At 44.5% G+C, this 13,001-nt stretch overlaps 1 protein-coding gene across 2 annotated transcripts in view; it reads right to left on the minus strand.

Moving 5' to 3' along the window:
- Positions 1-9,920: 9,920 nt before the first annotated feature.
- Positions 9,921-13,001, minus strand: part of LOC107377151 (solute carrier family 12 member 3) — a 38,350-nt gene continuing 35,269 nt past the window's right edge. For both annotated transcript variants that reach the window (XM_054747567.2, XM_015946589.3), the window contains exon 28: positions 9,921-12,955. In XM_054747567.2, the coding sequence (XP_054603542.2) occupies positions 12,817-12,955 (139 nt within the window). In that variant the 3' untranslated portion in view covers positions 9,921-12,816. The remainder of the gene's footprint in view (positions 12,956-13,001) is intronic.

The raw sequence follows: 13,001 nt of genomic DNA on the forward strand, positions 1-13,001 counted from the left end.
GGATTGGATTATAGATGGCAGACAGTTGGTGTCGTAAACCACCGCCTCTGTTCAAAGATGGTTGCTCACAGTGGACATAAATGGCTTCCTTTACTCCTCTTTCAAACCATCGGTCCTCTCTGTCCAAAATGTGAACGTTGGCATCCTCGAAAGAGTGACCTTTGTCCTTTAGATGCAAATAAACTGCTGAGTCCTGTCCCGTGGAGGTGGCTCTTCTATGTTGTGCCATGCGCTTGTGAAGTGGCTGTTTGGTTTCCCCGATGTAGAGGTCTGGGCATTCCTCGCTGCACTGTACAGTGTACATTGTTCAGTTTGTGTTTAGGAGTTTTGTCTTTTGGGTGAACCAGTTTCTGTCTGAGTGTGTTGCTGGGTCTGAAGTACGCTGGTATGTTGTGTTTGGAGAAAACCTTCCTGAGTTTCTCTGATACACCGGCTACATAGGGGATGACAAGGTTGTTGCGTCTGTCTTTCTTTTCCTCCCTCGCTGGTGTCTGGTCTTCTTTTCTGTGCATCTTTGCCACATGTTTTAAGTGATTCCTTTATATGTGTGTGTTCCTTCTTTTTCCTTTCCGGCTTAGAGGGAACATGTTCTGCCAGGTGGTGTAGGGTCTTGATTACTCCAAGTTTGTGTTCCAGAGGGTGATGTGAGTCGAAGAGGAGGTACTGGTCCGTGTGTGTGGGCTTCCGGTACACCTCATATGTTGAGGTTGCCATTTTCTTCAAGGTGCAAAGTCCAGGAAAGGCAAGTAGTTGTCCTTTATGTTTTCCCTGGTGAACTAGATGTTTTTGTCCACGACATTGATGTGTGTAGTGAAGGATTCCACTTCTTGTGTTTTGATTTTGACCCAGGTGTCATCCACATATCTGTACCAGTGGCTGGGTGCTCTCCCTTTAAAAGAGCCTGGTGGGGAACACCCCACACCACATCAAGAACTCCACCTACTTCACTGACAAGGTCCAGAAACTTACCCTGGATCCAGATGAAACCATGGTGTCCTTTGACGTAGTCTCCCTCTTCACTTGCATACCCACTACGGAGGTAGTGGAGACTGTCAGAAAACGACTACAAGAAGACAGCGCCTTGGAGGACAGGACCAACTTCACACCCGATCAGATTTGCACACTGTTAGACCTCTGCCTCACCACTACATATTTCACATACAACAAAGGTTTCTACAGACAAAAACATGGCTGTACCATGGGCTCCCCTGTGTCACCTATTGTAGCCAACCTTTACATGGAGGAAGTGGAAAGAAAGGCTCTTTTAAAGCTAACCCTAACCCTAACCCTAACAGGGTCAAGTTTCACTCCCAGACTGGACACACAAGATTTGAGATTTAAAAACGGTAGAGGGTTGTCACCAGGTGCATGCTTTGGATTTACTGGATTAAAAAGAATGGCGTCGGTCTTGTTTTCGTTAACTGCAGTAATACAGTCGACAAGGACGCGTGTTGAGTCAGGTTTACTTAAAGCCAGATAAATCTGGCAATAGTCCGCGTAAAGGTGATAACTTATTCCAAGGCTTGTCAGAAACATCCCTAGTGGCAATAAGTAAATCAAGAATAGGAAGAGATACAAACCTTTTCTTTGTTCTGTATCAGGGAGAAGGGGTGTCTGGATGCGCTAGGGTGGCCAGAGGAAGTGGGGTAACAGGTTGATCAGAGACCCCAACATGGGACTGTCACCACTGACGTTGCCCAGGCAACTATCAAGTGACCTGGAGGTTGCTACTGCAGGTAGAATTTGACCAAGGGGCCAAGAGGGTGGAGACCCAACTGGGGCAAGAGGGGGTTTGTGGTGGACGTCAGACAAGACCATCTGTCTGGTCAGAGGACTCCAAGATGTTTTGGGGATGTGTCATTTTTGAGAGAAAGGGGAGTGTAGTGTGTGGTTGGTGAATGGGGGAAGGAGTAAGTTGGTATTTGATGCGAGTGAGTTTAGTTGATTAATATTTTCAAGTCAATATTTTCAATATAGACATTGATAAAGAAGTAAAATTGTAAAATTTGTTATATGTAAAAATTATGGTACACCAATAATATGGTTCCAGCTGGAACACAATGGACGGTATAAATTCTGCTCTCCGTTTTCAGCACCACGGACAGCGCTCCTCCTGCTAGCCCTGTTCCAGCACCACGGACAGCCCTGTTCCAGCACCACGGACAGTGCTCCTCCTGCTAGCCCTGTTCCAGCACCACGGACAGCGCTCCTCCTGCTAGCCCTGTTCCAGCACCACGGACAGCGCTCCTCCTGCTAGCCCTGTTCCAGCACCACGGACAGCGCTCGTCCTGCTAGCCCTGTTCCAGCACCACGGACAGCGCTCGTCCTGCTAGCCCTCTTCCAGCACCACGGACAGTGCTCCTCCTGCTAGCCCTGTTCCAGCACCACGGACACCGCTCGTCCTGCTCCAAAACTTTGCTGACAATATTTGAGCAGTAACGAACTTTAAGAGACTTTGTTAGTGGTTACGCAATTAAGGCAACATTTCCATCCTGCACGTGTTAGCTGTTTGTTTGCTCTTACACACTTGTTTGAAATGAATGAGTAATTACCAGCCCTCTGCAGAGTTAAACAAGGCAAGGGGAGAATTAAATTACTCCATTCAGGTGTGGTAGAGCACCCATACCTTCTTGGCAGCGTCATCCACAGTAAAGTGGATGAGGTGGTGGGTAAGTACAAGTATCTTGGTACTTGGATTGATAACAAGTTGCACTTTGACACAAACACAGACTGTTTTTAAATGTGGACAGTAGAGATTCTATCTTTTAAGGAACTTGGATTATTGTAATGTAAATAAAAGGATTCTCTGCCACTTTTACTGCTGCTTCATAGAGACTTTTTTCATTAGTTTGCTGGTACAAGGGTTTGTTTGTGAAAAAATAAGAACAAACTGCAAAACATGGTCAGAATCTGCTCTTAAATCATTGGAGTTAAACAAAGAGACCTTCAGTCTCTATGGGAGGAGAAGGTGCTAAAGAAGGTAATTTGGCTCCGCCTCTCCACGCTCCACACTTTGAGCTTCGCTCATGCCCTCAAGGCTTCGTTTTTATGTACCCTTTAAAAACAAATTGTTTCTCCAACTCTTTTGCCCCTTTTGCTATTGAACTATTAAAGAGCAAGTCACCCCCAAATCAACTATTTTTTTCTGATTAACTACATAAATGCATGTCTAATCGTGCTGCAGACACGTGTAGACAATAGTTTTGCACTTTAGTGCATTTTAGTTCAAATTAAAATTTTCTGTCTGAAACTGTCAGTGTTGTGCCGTTGTCGGGTAAAAACTCTTCACTGCATTTGAATTTAAATCTGCCACCGCTATTGGCTAAGAGGTATGCTATGATGTAAACTGGTACATTATGATGTCACAATGTCGTGAGTGTGTGTATTTGTTAGCGGCTCCACCCTCTCGGTCTGCTAGGCAACAGCATTTGTTGCATTTTTCAAACATGAAGTGGGAGTGAAGTACGCTTCTTGTAGGGGGTGACTTGCTCTTTAAATTTAATTAAAGAGCAAGTCACCCCTTACAAGAAGTGTACTCCACTCCCACTTCATGTTTGAAAAATGCAATAAATGCTGTTGCCTAGCAGACCGAGAGGGTGGAGCCACTAACAAATACACACACACTCACGACATTGTGACATCATAATGTACCAGTTTACATCATAGCATACCTCTTAGCCAATAGCGGTGGCAGATTTAAATTCAAATGCAGTGAAGAGTTTTTACCTGACAACGGCACAACACTGACCGTTTCAGGCAGAAAATTTAAATTTTAACTAAAATGCACTGAAGTGCTAAACTATTGACTTCACATGTCTGCAGCACGATTAGACACTCCCACTTCATGTTTGAAAAATGCAATAAATGCTGTTGCCTAGCAGACCGAGAGGGTGGAGCCACTAACAAATACACACACACTCACGACATTGTGACATCATAATGTACCAGTTTACATCATAGCATACCTCTTAGCCAATAGCGGTGGCAGATTTAAATTCAAATGCAGTGAAGAGTTTTTACCTGACAACGGCACAACACTGACCGTTTCAGGCAGAAAATTTAAATTTTAACTAAAATGCACTGAAGTGCTAAACTATTGACTTCACATGTCTGCAGCACGATTAGACACGCATTTATATAGTTTATCAGAAAAAAATAGTTGATTTGGGGGTGACTTGCTCTTTAAGGAGGTGTTACTAAGTAACATGGATCCTGGGTAGGGGCCCATTGTGATGGCTACTTATCACTGGAGCCTCTACGTCTGTAATGTTGGTGCTGATACACATGGACTGATTGTTTGTTTGTAAATTGTCGTCTATGTGGTTTGCTACAAACTAATTGTGGATCTTTGTAGTAGGTTTGGTGGGTTGGTGGACAGAGCGCCTGCCTTGCATGCTGTTTTTCTTTTTCTTTGACCTTACCGGTGTGAATCCCAGTTTCAGTAGTGATTTACTTTCTTTTTATTTAGACAGCTGACTACATTGCATCATTCATCCATTCACACACTGATGTTGATGAGCTTCGGTGTAGCCACAGCTGACCTGGGGGCACTGACAGAGGCGAAGCTGCCAAGCACAGGCGCCACCGGTCCCTCCGACCACCACCAGCAGGCAAGGTAGGTTAAGTGTCTTGCCCAAGGACACAACAGCAGAATGTTCTGTCTGGAGCCGGGATCAAACCTGCAACCTTCCGATTACCGGAAAACCCGCTCAATCTGTTCAGCTACTACTGCCCAAATAACTCATATTTAAGATCAAATGGCATCTCAGTAGCGTCAGCGGTAAGACTTTATCACACACTGTGCCTACCTTTGCTCCCATAAGTTTAAAATAGCATGATCTGGTCACTTAAACGTACATTTTTGGATTGAATTAGAATCAAAAGTTACTTTAGTGTCATGATCAAAATTTAAACCATGTAAGAAAAATATTTGGGCATCGGCAGTAATTGCATTTGCATTTCTGTGCTTTTTAATCATTTTTCATTTATCTTTCAAATTTCCCTTTAAGCTGAAAGACGAAAACTTGGTTAAAATGTTAGGGAAACAAAGACATACTCATCGCAACTCTCTTTCACAGTCTCCTCCTGTCCCATGATGAAAACTCTGACCTTACATCTGCGCCAGCGTCTTCTCCTTGTAAACAGGTATGGTACCAGTAATGTCAGACCTGAACAGAGTAAGATGAGTTTTGTGTTATGAATACAAGTTTGGTGGAGGGAACCAAAGCTGAATAGTTAAGACTCACCTCCATCATCTGCAATCCAGTAGACATCGATAGATTTCTTCCCCTGGCTGTGTTGAAACACCGTCTTGATCTGATCACTGTTTTCTTCATCGGACTCGTCATTGGCTACAAACAGTAGCAAAGGGCATCAACAAAAGAAAGAAATCCCGAGTGTAGCGTTGAAGGACAAGGAATGCAAAGGTTAAGACGGTGTCCTCTAGAGCTGAGGAAAATCAAATAATCGATGCATCGGGATGCGGACATGAACGATTCTGCATCGTAGAAGAGTACGCCATCATCGATTATAGTGGAATGTGGTTTTGTTTTTTTCACGGCGGCACCAGCGCAGCATCCAAATCTGTCAGAGTGAGCGTCCTCCACATTTACCAAGTGGTTCCACCTTAATGTGGTACTGCAGGGCTGAGCGCTAGAGTTGTAACCTGAGACCGATCCAGAACCGAATCAGCCCGACCGGTTCTGTTGAATTATGTTAATTGAGCGGGTTGTCATGCGTAGCGCTCCGCTCGATCAGCCACGAGAGAGAGAGAGAGAGAGAGAGAGAGAGAGAGAGAGAGAGAGAGAGAGAGAGAGAGAGAGAGAGAGAGAGAGAGAGAGAGAGAGAGAGAGAGAGAGAGAGAGAGAGAGAGAGAGAGAGAGAGAGAGAGAGAGAGAGAGAGAGAGAGAGAGAGAGAGAGAGAGAGAGAGAGAGAGAGAGAGAGAGAGAGAGAGAGAGAGAGAGAGAGAGAGAGAGAGAGAGAGAGAGAGAGAGAGAGAGAGAGAGAGAGAGAGAGAGAGAGAGAGAGAGAGAGAGAGAGAGAGAGAGAGAGAGAGAGAGAGAGAGAGAGAGAGAGAGAGAGAGAGAGAGAGAGAGAGAGAGAGAGAGAGAGAGAGAGAGAGACTCATCAAATCTTTTCAAATTTGGGATTTCTACATGTCATCGCATTTGGGGGGGTGTCAGTATTTTTTAGGTCAGCGAATCTGCGGGTCTGCAGCCGTAGATATTCATCACGTCTTCCTCATTCTTCACAGGTCGTGATGCTCTCGGATGAAAACATCTGTCTCTTTAGCTCCTGATCAGCTGATGACAGCTTCAACACACCACGCTGCTTAACGCACGCATGTCCTTATCAGTAACAGAAACTACGTTTTGTTAAAAGAAAACGGTAATTAATCAGTTTGCTCGTTACAGAAAGAAATATTTTTTAATTTAACGTGGTTATTTTAAACAGCGTTATTCCCATCACTGCTCTGTTGTGTCTACGGCATGCGGTCTCAGTGAGAACACTGAGGGTCTCCGCCCACCCGGCCAATCATCATCGTGTTTGTAAGTGCGTTACCGACACCTCTCTCTCCCTGGCTGCAGCTGAAGTGTGGCGGTCAGAAAGCCTCACACTGTTGCTCAACGTTCGACAAGCACATAGTAACGCACAACCTTCCGTCCCCGGTAACGGCGTTGCAAGTTCCCGCATTCCAAAAACAGTGGCAAGAAACGGAGTCAACAGGTGGACCACAGAGATAAGACTGGGCTCACACTGAAGTACACTGAACTTGCTCCTGCGAGTAAAATCAGCCAGAAGATAAGAAGGAGGGGTCCAACTGAAGGACAAGCACCGAAGCTGGGACAAAATAAGACCAACTGAAGAAAAGCATCTCAGGAGAGGACAAACCCTCCATGGAGAGTTCTGGACTTTGGGAGGAGCTGAAGACCAGTTTACAAATGTGACATCATATGGGTTTGGCTGTCTCGTGTTGAGCTAAGATAAGAAACTGACAAATGATCACTTCATTTTGCTGTCTTGTGATGATGAGATGTATGTAACTGAAAAACGATTACATTGTTTAGGCTGTCTCATGACTGTTTGAGATATTGCTTGGCAGTCACTCAGGATGAGTATAAAAAGAGCAGCTGGAAGTAGAGAAGTCAGTTGTTGGGGAGAGTTGGAGAGAGTTAGCCTAGTGAACTAGACCAAATTCTTGCTTTGCAAAGTTTGGTCTAGGCACGCTCCACTGGAACCTCGGCAGCTCCTACCAGGACTCTGGCTAGCCAATCACAGCTCTCTAGAGGGGTTTCAAACACATAAAGAGCTGTGACTGGTCCATAATGGTGGGCCAATCATAGTGCTCTATCTGCTTAGTGAACAAATCACAGAACTTTATCCGCTTTGTGGGCCAATCAGGGCACTCTATATGCCTGGTGGGTGGGATGATGCAACAGAGTGAAACAAGAGTATGTCACATTCATCGTCCAGTGGAATGCGGAGATCATTTGAAAGACAACGGTAGAACCCGCCCCACAACCGAGAGCCGTCAATGGAGCGTTGCCAGACTAATAATACATTTATTTAGTCTGGCTTGCCAGGCTAGGAGAGAGTCGTACTTAGAGTTAGAGTGTGACAGGTTAGTGTTGACACAAGTCAACCAGTTATTCTCAGGAAGATTTTAGCGTTGGCATCCTCCACAGGGGATAGGTTAGTTTTATATTTACCTATTTTTTGTATTTTGCAATTTTGAAATACATTTTTGGAAAAAGAAACCTCATTCTTGATTCTTAAAGGTCCTTTTTAAAGATTTAAGTGGAGGCCCTGACCAGATCTCCTCGAGGAGGTAAGCTGCCTTGAATAGCTTGTTCCTGTACTGCAGGTCTTGTTTACAGGTTGTGACAGACTAAGAAAAGAAACCTTAGATGAGGGAGAAATTCTCCCCCCCTTCTCGGTAGCGGGACACCCTAAGGATTATAGTTCATGACGGTTCGTTGGTTCAAACAGGCTCTTTTTGCACTAAAAAGTCTTTGTTTAGCGTGGGATGGAACCACTTTAAAGGGTGGATTAATTAGATTAATTGATTAATCTATGTTAGTCTGGCCAACTAATAAGAATCATTTTCTAGTTACCACCGCCCACAAATCAAACAGAAGCGCAAATTAATCCTGATAGGACCCAAATATTAATCACAAAGATGGCCTCTTTGTGAACTTTTGCCCTAGTATTTAAAACCACTAAATAACGGGAGAAGCTAAAAGGAAAGTGGTGTTATTACGGAAGAACAAGTAGCGCAAATTTCATTTCATCTTAAACTAGAAAGCAAGTCCTAATTAAAGGTGCGTGGTCCAAACCAGGGTCTAGTACAATAATACTCACCTGCGACCCCAACTTCCCTGAGAAAGCAGCGTATTCTAAGGTTCTAACGGAACCGGGTTCTAAAGAAACCAACAAATAGGACACGCTCGCTTCAACGGTAACGATGTTGCAACGGTGGGAAAAGTAACTAATTAGATTATTCCGTTACCTAAAAAAGAACGCCGTTAGTAACGCCGTTATTTTAAACGGCGTTACTCCCATCGCTGCTGACCGGCTATGGGTGACTATCCTGTGTCGATTAAACAAAGAAAATCCAGCGTTTTTCATGATAAATTAAAAACGCTGGAGAAGCTGACCAGGAAGGCAGGCTCTGTGGTCGGCATGAAACTGGACACGTTGGTGTCAGTGGCAGAGGAAAGGACATTAAAAAAACTGCTTGACATCATGGACAATGCTGGGCATCCTCTGCACACGGCCATGAACAAACAGAAGAGTCTGTTCAGTGAAAGGCTGCTTCTCCCCAAGATGAGAACTAACAGACTTAAAAACTCCTTTGTCCCACACGCCATCAGACTGTATAACTCCTCTCTGGAGAGGAGAGGGAGGAGAAACAGGAGGACAAAGGAGGGGGGGACACCGAAGCTGTAGTGACTCTTCACTTCACCGTGCACTACCTCAATGCAAGTACCTTTGTTAAACAGTTAAATTGGTTTAATGGTCAACGGTGCTAAGGACGTTGATATCTGGAAGGTGCAATTCAATTGTATTTTTATATTTATTTCTATTTTTATTAGTATATAATATTTTCTGACGTTCTGTAACCTCTGTCGGTGTTGCGCTGCTTTTTTTGGAAACTGAATTTCTCGAAGGAACTCACCCGAGGGATTAATAAAGTTTTATCTTATCTTATCTCTTATCTTAAATGAGCCGCACTTGTATAGCGCCACTCAGAGTAAGGACTCCAAAGCGCTTTACACTACAGTGTATCATTCATCCATTCACACACACATTCACACACTGATGGTGATGAGCTACGATGTAGCCACAGCTGCCCTGGGGCGCACTGACAGAGGCGAGGCTGTCGAGCACAGGCGCCACCGGACCCTCCGACCACCACCAGCAGGCAACATGGGTTAAGTGTCTCGCCCAAGGACACAACAGCAGCATTCACTGTCCGGAGCCGGACAGTGATCCCGGAGCCGGGATCGAACCTGCAACCTTCCGATTACCGGACAACCCGCTCAACCTGTTGAGCTCCTGCTGCCCCTAATTTTAAGGAGTCCGGAAGTCACTGTGCAGAAAAAGATTTTAGCAGGAAAACGGCAAGAAGTAAAATATGTACAAAATGTAAATAAGCAGCAGGAGCGAACAGGGAAGCGTCTGCACTACAACAAGGTGAGAAAACACATTTTAGAACACTTTTCTTGCTCAGATCCATGATAGACCCTGTCAGTGCGCCCCAGGGCAGCTGTGGCTCCATCGTAGCTCATCACCATCAGTGTGTGAATGTGTGAGTGAATGGATGAATGATACAAAGCGCTTTGGAGAGGTGCTATGCAAGTGTGGGTCATTATCATTATCAATGTGCAAATGAATGAAAAACAGCTTGAAACGGTCATATTTTAGAAAACAATTTTATTGCACAATTAAAGCATACATGTACACACTATGCCTTTAAATGAAGTTCATACACAATAAACTCTACTGTGCAAATGAATTTACTGCAGAATATTTTCTGTCCTTAAATTATAAAATGAATTATCTTACAGAGTTCACAGAAGCACCCTATCATTATGTCTTATGTTGGTTATTTAACGTGATGTTTGACTGATTTTCTGAACAAAAGTGTTGTTAGAACACCGAGAGCAGGACAGTGATTGTCAAAGCTTCAGCACTCGACTGGCTGCTGTTGCCTAACAGCAGGTCTGCATAGGCTCGTTTTTACTGGTGATGTTTTTGTCGCCATAACCAGGGGAGGATCGAGGTGCACAGGGGCCCATAGGCTACACTTGTTCGGAACCAAAAATGCTTGATCAAAGTGAAATATTCTTATCTGCAGATATTTATTTTAATTATGGCTGTCAAACAACTAAAAATGTTAATCTAATTAATCATTGGGTATTTGTGAATTTACCATGATTTACCAATATTTTCTGGCATTTTCATCCATTTCACCCCAGCAGCCAGGATCCGGGTTTAAGTTAGCATCCACCATCAGCGTCACCTGGCTAGGACCTTCTGCCGGGCTCCCATCAGAAACTACTTCAAGCAGGTCTGCCTCTGCCCCCAAGTGGACAACATCAGCTTCTCTGTGACTGCTCGTTCCCTCCATTGAGCTAGCATCATGAACCGCTGCCGCTCCAGCTAGCGCAGCTCCGTTGCCTTCATCGTGAACGTCTTGCTTTTCTGTAACCTGCTGTTGGGTCCAGCAGCAGGTTTAAAATATCCTGACAATTTTGGGATTCTCTGCAGAAGATTTTTGTGCTTTTGCTCTTTGATTCTCTCCGTTTTTCTTTTCTGAGCGACGCTCTCATGTTTTCTTTCAGACATTTTTTTTTCATTTTCCCTCGTTAAGTGCAGCAGCCTATGTGATACATGAATCTGACGTGTCACGTGACACGTTACTTAACTCAAGACCGCCACAATGTTTACCCAATCAGTGTCGCTTATGATTTTGTCGGCCAATACAGTTGAAGAACATTCTTGCATGTAAATTTAAATAAAATCATATATTTTTAGCTGGCCAATGGGGGCCCCAGAACACACGTGGCCCCCTAGGCTTAAGTCATATCAAGCCTGTGCATTAATCCGGCCCTGGCCATAACGCAGATAAAACAAACGTCACCGAGGATGCAACAGCCGATTGTGCAGGTAGAGGAAGTTTCCACAGACGTGTGGTGATGCTAAGGGCAAAAGCTTTATGTTATTAAGGAAATCAGCAACAGGTGCAGGCAACCTGCTGAAAAACACATTCGTCACTGCTAATCGGTGTTCACCGAGAAGCACACGTCTGTTTTAACAGAATAATTTGTTTACAGAAAACAAAAAAGAAATATTTTATTTAAAACACTTCACACCAACACAAATTATAGATGTTTAGCTCGGGTGACACATAGGAGCCTAAAAACCCGCCTGTTTCTTTCAGGTTATCCCTGAGTGTGGTAGTGCACGTAGGGCATGCCACAATCCAAAAACACACGGCATCATGGGTTACACACACTATTCCACCCACCGAGAGAAATCCAACCTTCTCGCTGTGAGATGAAAAGCTGCAGCTGAAGATCCAAAAAGGACTAAAGTCTCGACCCGTAACGCTCTGCCCCCTCTAGGACACTTCTGCTTCTGATTCTTTGGGTCATGCTTAATGTTTCTCATCAATAAAAATGTTTTAATATCAGAGATAATCCACATTATTTCATTTGGGGGGAAAAGCCACTCGATTCACCGTGGCCCCGTGTCACAAAGCTGCCGAGTGAACTGTGATCAACCAGATCAGGCACAAAGCTGATTTTAGCCACGCCCACGCCCTGGCTACAACCAGATCTGCAGACTTAAAGAGAAAGTCACCCCCAAATCAACTTTTTAAAAATAAACTATATAAATGCGTGTCTAATCGTGCTGCAAACACGTGTAGTCAATAGTTTAGCACTTTAGTTGAAATTTAAATTTTCTGCCTAAAACAGCGTCATGCCGTTGTCAGGTAAAAACTCTGCACTGCATTTGAATTTAAATCTGCCATCGCTTTTGGCTAAGAGGTACCCTAGAACATTAGCTGGTACCATGTGATGTCATAATGTCATGAGCCTGTGTGTATTTGTTAGCGGCTCCACCCTCCCGGTCTGCTAGGCAACAGCATTTGTTGCATTTTTCAAACAGGAAGTTGGAGTGGAGTCACACTCTGGTAGGGGGTGACTTGCTCTTTAAGGAAGCACTTCACAAGAACCTCTCTGAAATAATGGAGTAGGCTAAATGAGCTCAAAAAGCAAAGCTCTAAGAAAGATCAAGAGCACTTGAATTCATCCAGGAGAACGTCTGAAGCACTGCAGGACTGCATTAGAGGTCACGGGAGGCTTCGGGGAGGCGAGCGCTCAGCTACATCTGTGAAGCGATCACCACGGTTACGCGTAGTGATGGTGGTATGGTGGTTCGGGGCTGCTGCGCTGCATCAGGACCACACGAATTCTGCTTTGTAGCAGAAAATCCCGAAGGAGAAGCCTGACCTTTGACCCTAAACAGGCTGTTGGAAAAACACCCCTATGGGGCTGAATTGAAACAATGTTATAAATATGCACGGGACCTGATTCCTCCACAGAGATATCACTGCCAGGTGTGACAAACGTGTGTTTGGAGTTGTTGCTGTTATTAGTGTTTACTACGTACACGGTTAGCGAAGCAGGGGGATTTCCCTCAATGTGTCATCCACCTCCCATCTACTGTGCATCCATAGTAACATTTAAACTCAGTGCTTTCAGTTATCAACCCCCTGAGACTCCTCCATCTTTCTACACGATCATCTACTGGCAGTAGAACGTGAGGACGTTCTCTTGGTTTCCTCGTATTAGCACCGCTGGACAGTGGAGGCCACAGGTCAGGGTGTCCAGCCAGGCCATGTACAGAGCACTGGGACAGTCATTTTGTGGAACTGGGAGGCTCCTGGGGGATAAAATTATATTCACATCAACATTACTGAATAAAACAA

Source organism: Nothobranchius furzeri, chromosome 14 (genome assembly GCF_043380555.1).
Source record: "Nothobranchius furzeri strain GRZ-AD chromosome 14, NfurGRZ-RIMD1, whole genome shotgun sequence".
NCBI classification, from domain to species: Eukaryota; Metazoa; Chordata; class Actinopteri; order Cyprinodontiformes; family Nothobranchiidae; genus Nothobranchius; species Nothobranchius furzeri.